Source organism: Coffea eugenioides, chromosome 5, assembly GCF_003713205.1.
Source record: "Coffea eugenioides isolate CCC68of chromosome 5, Ceug_1.0, whole genome shotgun sequence".
NCBI classification, from domain to species: domain Eukaryota; kingdom Viridiplantae; phylum Streptophyta; class Magnoliopsida; order Gentianales; family Rubiaceae; genus Coffea; species Coffea eugenioides.
The window spans coordinates 3,540,670-3,550,869 of NC_040039.1; the positions used below are offsets into that span (position 1 = coordinate 3,540,670).

Consider the following 10,200-nt stretch of genomic DNA (forward strand, 5'->3'; position numbering starts at 1 on the left):
GATCCCTCTTTAGTGAAAAATTGAGCCCAACAAAAAGATGATCATAGGTTAAGAAGCATTTCATTGACCTTGTGAGTTACTTGTTTGTGAACTTATGTGAGGATGAGAAATTGAGATGATATATTCAAATTATGGTATAATATTCTCTCCTTTGCTTATAAGTGCTTGGGATGCAATAAAAAATTGCATAATGGTTGTTTATTTGGTTTTGAAGAATTGAAATTGAAATGCACACATATGTTATTTTAAACCTTTGGATCATTACTTTGGATTGCAGTTCTTATTGCTTAAGAATAAGCAATGATTTAAGTGTGGGGGAGTTTGATAAGTGTTTATTTTATGTATTTTTGTGTGATTCAATATGTATGTTTTAGTGTGTTTCTAGTTAATTTAGAATTAAATGTTTAGATTTCTAATCAAAAGTTGCATATGAGAAAATTGAATTTTTATGGCGCAAAGTGGTGAAAACATCATCTTTTTGTAGGTTTTGACGTTTCAATTATCAAATGGAGTTAAACACGGAGTATTTATATGATTCTTGACTATTTAAAGTTGATTTCAAGTGGATATAAGTGGAAATGATGATACAGTGAAAAATCAAGGAGGGAAAAGATTGGAGGAAATGACACATTTTGATACCTTGGTTATAACTTTAGTTATAGAGATTGGATTGAGATGATTTTAATTGATTTTAAAGCTAAGACTATTCTGTACAATTCATAATCGAAGACCATTCTGTACAATTTTTATGAAGATATCAAAATCTAGTCGTGTATTAGATTGCCCTACCTATTCTATTAATTTTTAACCAAATAAATTGCCCTTAATTGTTATTTAATTAATTTTCAAGCAAATAATATCTAGAAGGAAAAATAATATCTAATTCGATAAAAACAATGGCTATTTGAACAATTGTTGAATGAAGATTAAGAAACTTCTGCAAATTGAAAAAAATAAAAGAACCTCTCTGCAAATTGAACAAGTATGGGGATTTTATAGTAGCAATTTTCATAAAATCTTGAGTCTAAGTAACAATAATAGGAAAAACTTTTACTCAAACTAAGAAGATAACTTGACTGCTTGCTAATTGTGAAACTAAACATGAATGTGATACAAAAACAGAAAAAAAAAATTGAGTAGAAAGAAAGGGAAAAACTTTGTATAACATAAAATCAAGCAAAACCGCAGCGGAAAATTACAAGGGGATAAAGCAAAATTGCTTGACTATTATGGACACGGGGTTTGCCAAAAGATCAACTTTTTCATCATCTTATCTTAAGTTTAAAAAAGACCAGAGTTTTATTTAAAAAAATAAAATAAAAGCAAACAGTTATCCAGCATGCTAAATGGTCCCAGATGATCTTTATAAGGACAATTTATCTTCAAATGTACACCCTCCTTCTGCTGCGCTTGATCCCCTTCCGAGTTCTTCCACCACCACCGTAAGGCAGAATGAGGCTGGTAACACACAGATACGCTTCCATCGGTGAACCAGGAAGCTTGGCAGTGACAACTGTGCTCCTTTCTTCAGTGTCATCTGGTTTGGCAGTCTGCGTCTGCAATACCCATTGCTCCTTTCCCTCTGTCGAATACCAACCAATAGGCATCACAAGTCTAGCATTAATCGACTTATACACATCTGGTAGTTTAATACATGACTTAGTCCAAGAATTTTGTATTCTGTAATCTTTCATTAGCCACATCTGAACCGTAGCAGCATAAAAAAGTTCAGAAAACATACAAAGGCAGCCATTCAAGAGCCCCAAATTCCATGGACAATGTTTTTCTAAAGATTCAGGCCGTGAAACAAGTTTTAATTCTTCAGTTCCAAAATCAATTACCCCAATACGACTCCCATACACAATCTAGTGGAAAGCCCCATTAGAAAAAACCCCTATACGTCCTTTTCTATGGTACTCAAAGCGAAACTGAAAACCTTCCAGCTTTTTCCAAGAATTGGATTTCAGTCTATAAAACTTGACTTCGAACAAGGCTAGGTTATTCGGAACAGCGAGCTTCGGATGATGAGCTATCCTCACCACCTTGTAGTCATCCGCGGTGTTATCATACCCAAAACCATATTCCAAGTTTAAGCTAATGCGATACCGTCCAACAGGACGTTGGATGGGAGATTTAGGTAATCGAAAGCATTTCCTAATCCATGGGTTCCACAAAAAAAAAAAAAAACACTAGTTTTTTTATGCACTACGCAAGGCAGGCCATTGCACGAGCCTATTGATCATGTTCTGGAGAGGACATTTTAGCTTTCCAAGAGTACTATTGAATTCTCTGCTGAATCAAAACTGGCAGAATAAATCTTGGTAGTGATTGTGTACCCTCTATAAAAACAGGCCTCGAAAACGTGCCTGTAAGCTTTCGAGTCCATATTTTGATAGCTTCAGATGCATTTCTACCAATTCACGCCTGTCAATTACAGCACGCCATGATTTTGATACGCATTTAAATCGCATAAGAGAACATGGTGGTAACCTTGCAAAAACGTGAAGCAGTAAATCTTCTGAAAAGCTTGAGATTTGATTGCGGTTTCTAGCAGAATATTGAAATCGATTAATCACAAGGATGTAGCAATACCTAACAGTACAGACAGCTTAGTGATTATAAGATTCTTGTACGGCATTAATATTTTACTTCTTTTCCCTCTTATTCGTCATGCAAAGCCTTCATGAAACCAATTCTATACTGTTTTAATCTCCCTGAATGAATCCTGATTACGAACTACTTCTTTCCTAGGCATAATTCTAATGACACTACACAATGAAACATCTGAATAAAATAATAGGATTGCAGTATGATTTACACAATGTACTATTGTTTGAACATAAACAATTTTTATAGGGTCATTTTACCTCCTTAACCTTTGTGCTATTATCAAGGGTTAATCTCAAAATCTCCCCTTAAGGTTTAATGAAAGTTGTAGGTTGCCCTCTAACGTTCATTTTTTCCTCACTTTATCCCCTATTTCAATCTGGATAATTTAGTTGACCATTAAAGTATGTGAGTAGACAAAAATGCTTTCAGAATGGTTTATAAATAAAAAACATTAAAAAATAACAAAAAAGAAAGATCACCACCTCTTTCTTCCGCCATCATCACCATCCTACCACCTTCTCCTTCATTCCCTCTCCCCTCCTTCGTCCTCTCCCTCTCCTTCGACCTTCCTCCTCCATCCACCGTCATCTCCCCTTCCCTTCCTTACCCACCACACACCCTGCTCCCCCTCCTTCTCGCAACTAGATCTACTCGCAATGGCTGACCACTTTGGGTGACACGAGCAGGAGTGGGGTTGGGGGATAAGGAGGGGAGGAGGAGGTAGCGTGGGGAATAGGAGGAGGAAACGGAGGAATAGTAAATAATTTTAAAAATACCCCAAAAAAGTCTAAATTCTAAAACAGTCTAAAATACAATTGTATAATATAGATTTTAAAATACAATACTACAATAAAATGTTTTTTTGAAAGTGCCTTAAAAGAATATTTAATCCATATGGGACTCTAGTTTTCGGAATCCTCCTCCATCCGTCAACATCCTGATGGATGATGTCTAACAATCTCAAATCCGACAAATGGTGGCTGGATATCATAAATGAGAGGCATGACAATGGACAGCAAGTTAAGGAAATTAAATCTTGATTAATTTTACAAAACACAGAGCGCATAGGAAGGAATGGACCCAAAATTCTATGGAAGGATATAATTCTTTTTTTTTTTTTGGCTACAACGATAACATTCTTATGACCCAATCTATTCTATTGTACAGGAAGGAAGAGTCTAAAGAGATTATATAAGAGACTAGGAGGTATATAAAACCAACTAAATCAAAGGAGTGCTCTGACACCTTTTTAAAATTTTTTTCACTACAGATAGAGTTCGAATCCCTGACCTACAACTCAAAAAGGGATTTAATCCATTTTTCGTGGCCACTGAGCGTTGGAAGGATATAATTCGGTGTGGACTGGTCCCATTTATTTTGTTGAAGGACAAGAATGGTCACATTCGGGGTGTACGATGATGTTAGTGTCAATCAACGTCATCTACCATGAAGAAAATGTGCATAGATTGTGGTACTCAATATCTTTACTCAAATATTATGCACCCCGAAGGACGAAAGAACATCGATGTAGACAATGGTTAGGTGATGAAAATTGGATGTGCATTTGAAAATGAGCCCGCAAAAGGTGTTAGAATATTATTATGGTCCGTTTCATCACCCCATGATAAGATACCATGAATACTTAATTGTTTCTCTCATCAGCTATATGACAAATTATTATGTAGGACAAGTTACCACACGGATAAGATATTATGAATACTTAATTGTTTCTCTCATCAATTAAATGACAAATTATTTGTAGGAGAAGTTACTACACATAATATGCATTGATAGATAAGTATAGAGTTTGATAAACATAACAACTGAAAGGGTATGATTATTTGTAGGTGACGGGTTTTTACTACAAGTGCAAGTTTAAATCTGATTTTATACCCGTTGTCTGCAAGTATACAGGTCAATCAAATAATATAGGGCATGTATTGGGTCGATCCCACGAGGAGCAATGTCTACAAATACTAGGTCCTTATTTTCTCTATTATTTAGACTTATAATGAATTTGAGCAGAGAAATAATATTGCTACTGTCTACAATTCTGAGTTAACAAATGAAAGATACAAACGGAGATTTTTCACTAAAAACTTAAATCTAGAGATATAGATTCCACTTATGGCACAAAAGATCTGATTTGATGAACTTAACACTTTTTTTTTTTTTTTTTAACTCAAACGGAAATTTTATTCAAAACCCAGAACAAACTACAAAGCATCCCCAATGCTGCCTATACTCTAACATGTGGGATATTAAGAGTATCAAATCTTAAGAGTGTTTTTATCCTACGTGGAATAGCATCCTCGCTTAAGTACATCATGTCGTGCCCCACCTGCAATGAGGCTAAAGCGTCCGCCACCATATTGGCCTCTCGAAAAACGTGAGTGACTGTCGCCCCCAATTCCATCAATAAGTGACGTATCCTCCTCAACACATTGCAAAGCGGCCAGCGCGCTACAACACCCGAGTTGACCATTTGGACGAGAGCCAACGAATCGCTCTCTGCCCGGACCCGAGTTAAACGCATTTCTTGACAATGAAGCAACCCTGTTAGTACGGCCAGAGCCTCTGCATGAACCACGCTAGCCTCCCCAAACTCCTTGTAAAATGCAAAGATCATCTTACCCTCGCTCGAGCGGACCACCCCTCCACCAAAAGCCCCGGCGGCTGTCACACAGGCATCAGTATTCAGTTTAAGGACTGGCGATGGAGGTTTGATCCATGCCACCAGTGCTGGTCTGTGCACCGACCCTGTTCCCCTCAACCCTCCAGCCCAGATACAATCCCTGTCACCACTAAACGCCCGTCCCAGTTTCTGGGCTTTCCCCAGGAGTTCAATGAAATGGCCCACCTGCCATATAATACTCTCCGCGGCCATCGGCGAACCCTCAAATCTTGCCTGATTCCTAGCTCTCCACAAGAACCATAATGCTGCTATCGGCACCAGAACCCGTATATGGTTCTCACTCACCTTTCGATGGGACAGGAACCAAGACATTAAAAGAGAAGACACCCCCTGGACTCCCCGCCGTAAAATCCCGAACTGCCTGCCAAAATGTCCCCAAACCACAGCGGCCACGGGGCCACCCACAAAAAGATGCTCCGCAGTTTCCCGAGCCCCTGAGCAGCACGGACATCTAGATCCCAAGAAGACTCCCTTCCGCTGCAACTGTACATCTACTGGGATCCATTTCCTCAATAATCGCCATACAAAGAAAGACATCTTCTTCGGGAGTGCCGAACTCCAAATGTACTTACTCACTAGAGAGGTATTCCCCTTCCGACGAAGGTCCTCCACGGCCGACACAATTGTGAATTCCCCGGAGACAGACCCCTCCCAGACCATTTGATCCTGCAAATCTGGAAAGATTTGCTGCTGGAGGACCAGAGAAACATATGCCTCAGGCAGCCACTGGCGGAGCCGGGCGACATCCCATCCTCTGTGCAGGTAAAGTTCGCCCACTAACACGCACGGCTTGTTGGTGACATCCAAAAGCGACGCCAAAGGCTCCTCAGTGCACCATCGGTCATGCCAGAAATCCACCAGCCCTTCACCCAAACACCAACGAATCCTTCCCTCCGCAAATTCGCGAATCCCCTCCAACCGACGCCACAGCGCCGGGGGCCGAACAACCCGAACCAGAGCCGGGTGCGACCCTTTAATGTATTTGTAGTGCATAAATTCCGCCCAAGCCGTGTCCTTTTTCCGCAACTTCCACCATAGCTTGCAAGAGAATGCTTTCACCACATCATCTAATGACCGACACCCCAGCCCCCCTTCTGCGACTGGGAAACATACCTTCTCCCAGGCAGCCCAATGTATCCTCTTCTCAGACGAGGAGTGGTCCCACAGAAAAGCATTACAGATTCTTCCCCAAGCCACAATTATGGCTTTCGGCGGCTGCAGCACTTGAAGTAGGTGTATCGGAATTGAACTAAGCACATGACGAATCAGGGTAATTTTGCCCCCCATAGAAAGAAGTTTGGAGCTCCAGTGAAATAACTGCTGCCTTATTTTTGCCAATATCCCCTCAAAGGCCACACAACTGATTCGACCCTTCACCAGTGGCACCCCCAGATATCGGATAGGCAAACCAATTTCCCGATAGCCAAGAGTTGCGCGCACAAGTTCCTTCTGTGCCAGTGACATCCTAGAAGAGGGGGTGAAAGAGCTCTTTCCCACATTAACTTTCTGCCCTGACCACGTCTGGTAATGCTCCAGGAACTGCCGAATTGCGGTCAGAGCATCCGACGAGCATCGCGTGAAAATTAGGATATCATCTGCAAAAGCTAAATACGGTACGCGCGAGCCAGCCGATACATAGAATCTGCTCTCTTTCTCCAGGAACAAGTTGTGAATCCCCCGCCCTAAAAATTCCGCCACAAATAGAAATAACGCCGGAGAGAGTGAGTCCCCTTGCCGAACTCCCCGGGAAGATTTAAAATACCCAGACGGCTCACCATTGATCAACACCGAAAACCATGCGTTGGAGAAGGTCCTATAGCACAAATCAACCACCTGTTCGCTCAGGCCGAATTGCCGAAGCATGAAGAGCAAGAAAGGCCACTCCACTCTATCATATGCCTTTTCCATATCCAACTTAAAAATGAGGTTCGGCTCCTTCAAACGTCTGTCCAAGTCTAGTGCTAGCTCCTGGGCTAACAAAATATTATCCGAAATACCTCGCCCTGGTACAAACCCCGTCTGCCATGGGGAAATGAGAGCTGGAAGCACCTTGCCAATCCTGGCTGCCAAAAGTTTCGAAATAATTTTGGAGCTCACGTTACATAAACTAATAGGCCTGAAATCTCGCCAGTGACATGCTCCCTCCACCTTAGGGATCAGGACCAAGAGTGAGCTCGACCAACCCCTTGGCTGACTGGCTCCTTTGAAGAAATCTTGGATTGCAGCTACCAGGTCCTCCTGTATAATCCCCCAGCAAGAGCGATAGAAACCCACCCCAAATCCGTCCGGCCCCGGGGCGCTATTCACCTCCATCGAAAAAACAATCTGCCGAATTTCCTCGGCAGACGGAACTGCCGTAATTGCTGCATTATGCTCGCTGGCTGCCTGGGGCAACTCAAATGGTAGTGCTGGGAAGTTTCCCCTAAAAGCCGCCTCCGAGGTAAACAACGTACTGAAGAAATCCGTAGCTGACTCCTTGATTTGCTGGCCCGTGTCGCACCAACACCCCTCCGCACCCCTGATCCTCGCGATGAAGTTAGAGCTCCTTCGTTGACGGACCACGGAGTGGAAATAAGACGTGTTCGCATCCCCTTCCCGAAGCCACTTGACTGCCGACTTTTGCCTCCAAAACTCACACTCGGTGGCCAGCTCTCTGGTGTAGGTCGCTCTGGCCTCGTTTAGGCGGGATCTGGAAATGTCGTCTCGATCCCTATCATAATCCTCTTCCCTCTGTCTGTATATAGCCTCTGCAGCCTTGACACGAGAAGGAATGTCACCAAATGTCTCGCGGCTCCATTCTCGCAATCTTTTCTTCACCAGGCCCAGCTTTTTGAAGAAACGAGGCATACCCACCCCCGACACCTCCATCTCCCATATTGCACTAACCACTGCGAAGAAACCAGGATAGCGGGCCCAAACATTGAGAAAGCGGAATGAAAACGGGGAAGCCGTCCCCAATCCGCACTTAACCAGCAATGGGGAATGGTCAGAGCGGCCCCGTGCTAGATGTGAAACTTTGGACACCGGGTAGGACGCCAGCCATCTGTCATTAGTCAAAGCACGATCTAGCCTTTGCCACAACGAGCCATTTGTCCATGTGAATTGTGATCCGTCAAAGTCCATTGCCGACAAACCACACCGAAACATCGAGTCGTTGAATTCCTCCATGTTTCGAAGATTGGGGGGGGATCCCCCAATCCTCTCATCGGGCGTGGAGATTACGTTAAAATCCCCTATCACCATCCATGGATGGTCCTGCGTCTCACCAATTCTCTCCAGCGCCTCCCAAAGTGGGCGTCTCGCTGATAAGAGTTTATTTTACGTATTTTTAAGTGCATTTTATTAGTTAATTTTGAGTTGATTATTTAGTTTTATAAATAAAATAAAGAGGTTTTTGGTAAAATTATATATTTTTGGTAAAAGTGGATAATATTGCATTTCTATTGATTTTAATGGTAAAAACTTCATTTTTATGCAGGAATGATGATTCAATCACCAAAGGATGTCAAATGAGGTAAAAAATAGAGATTTGGTGATGAATTCAAGTGGCAACAAGAAGAATGAAGTGAAAAACGTTCAAGTGAGGAAATGCAATACAAGTCAGTTTTGACACTCTTCAGTATTTTGACCATATCTGGAGCTACACTTATCGGATTGAGGTGATCTTTATACCATTTTAAAGCTAAGAAAGAGACCTACAATTCGTATGAAGACATCGAAATCCATTTCTGCCATCTTCATGGGCAAAACGTTGGAATACAGAAGCTGCATTCTGTGGTCGGAAGTTAAAACAGAGGTTTGAACAGGTGACAGTATTTCGATCATATCTCAGGCTACAATGCTCCGATTTGGATGATTCTTGAAGCATTGGAAAGCTAACTCAAAGGGCTACAACTTTTGTGTTTTGCACAAAAGCTAGTTTGGCCTTTATCATGGAGAAAATCGCAGTTGAAATAAGGCCAGAGTGAAAACGCGAGTAGAAAAAACGCGAGTTTATACCGCGTTTTGTGTAGGCGCGTTTTATAGCCGAAATTCTGCAATTTGACTCAGTCAATTCTCTTGTGTGCATACCACTTTCCAGCTATAAGATGCAAGGGAATTCGGTGCACATGCTTCTGCAATAAAAGAGAAGACCAAATGAGTGTGGACAAAAGGAAACATCATATCTTTGACTTCTTTTTACAAAATCTGAGTGGAGGAAATTATGAAGTGAGAGGAATGGAATTTCTACCACCTTTTATGCAGAAATACAGGGGAGAAGCCTGGATGACCAGACGTAGCTAGTTTTCCTTCTTGCAACAAGTTTTCTCTCTAGTTAAGAGTTCTTAGAGAAGCATTTAGAGTTTTCACTTGTAATCATATTGTGCAAGAACATAGCAGGAATTGGAGAGCTTCACCTTCAATTGGCTAAGCTTTCTTTTATCTTTCTTATACTTGTACTTTATGATGTTTTGCAGTAATAAACTTGTGAATTTGATTGTTAAATCATTCATGAGTAGCTAAACTCCTTCATCTAGGGAGTAGATGAAACTTATGGCTAAATAATACTAATTGAATGTGATTTACACTTGTTATATCTTGAGTTAACTTGTCTACTTGTGTAGCTGTGATTTCTTGTTATTGATTGATCACCAATAGCATGTTTATAGTGTTATTATTCAATGAGAATTGGTAATAACAATTGAAACACATGAGTAGTGCTTGAGTTGTATGTTCATGAAAATAGAGATACACTTAGGTGGATTATTGAGCATTTCATGAAATAAAACGGAGTAGTAGTAGTATTTCACCATGAAAATAGGGAAATCTATATTGCTCTAAGCCATTTCATCATGAAAATGAGACTTGGTAATCTTGGAAATAAATCTCTGGTTAAGCAAGAATAATAGCAAGAA

General features: G+C 41.1%; 1 protein-coding gene across 1 annotated transcript; it reads right to left on the reverse strand.

The window, feature by feature from the left end:
• Positions 1 to 4,849: 4,849 nt before the first annotated feature.
• Positions 4,850 to 8,548, reverse strand: LOC113771000. The gene has a single exon (XM_027315633.1). The coding sequence runs from the start codon at positions 8,546 to 8,548 to the stop codon at positions 4,850 to 4,852; it is 3,699 nt and encodes a 1,232-aa protein (XP_027171434.1).
• Between the last annotated feature and the right edge of the window lie 1,652 nt (positions 8,549 to 10,200).

Bases quoted from the DNA above. Each gene is read 5' to 3' on its own strand.
- LOC113771000 (XM_027315633.1), bottom strand. From the start codon at position 8,548: ATGGTGATAGGGGATTTTAACGTAATCTCCACGCCCGATGAGAGGATT.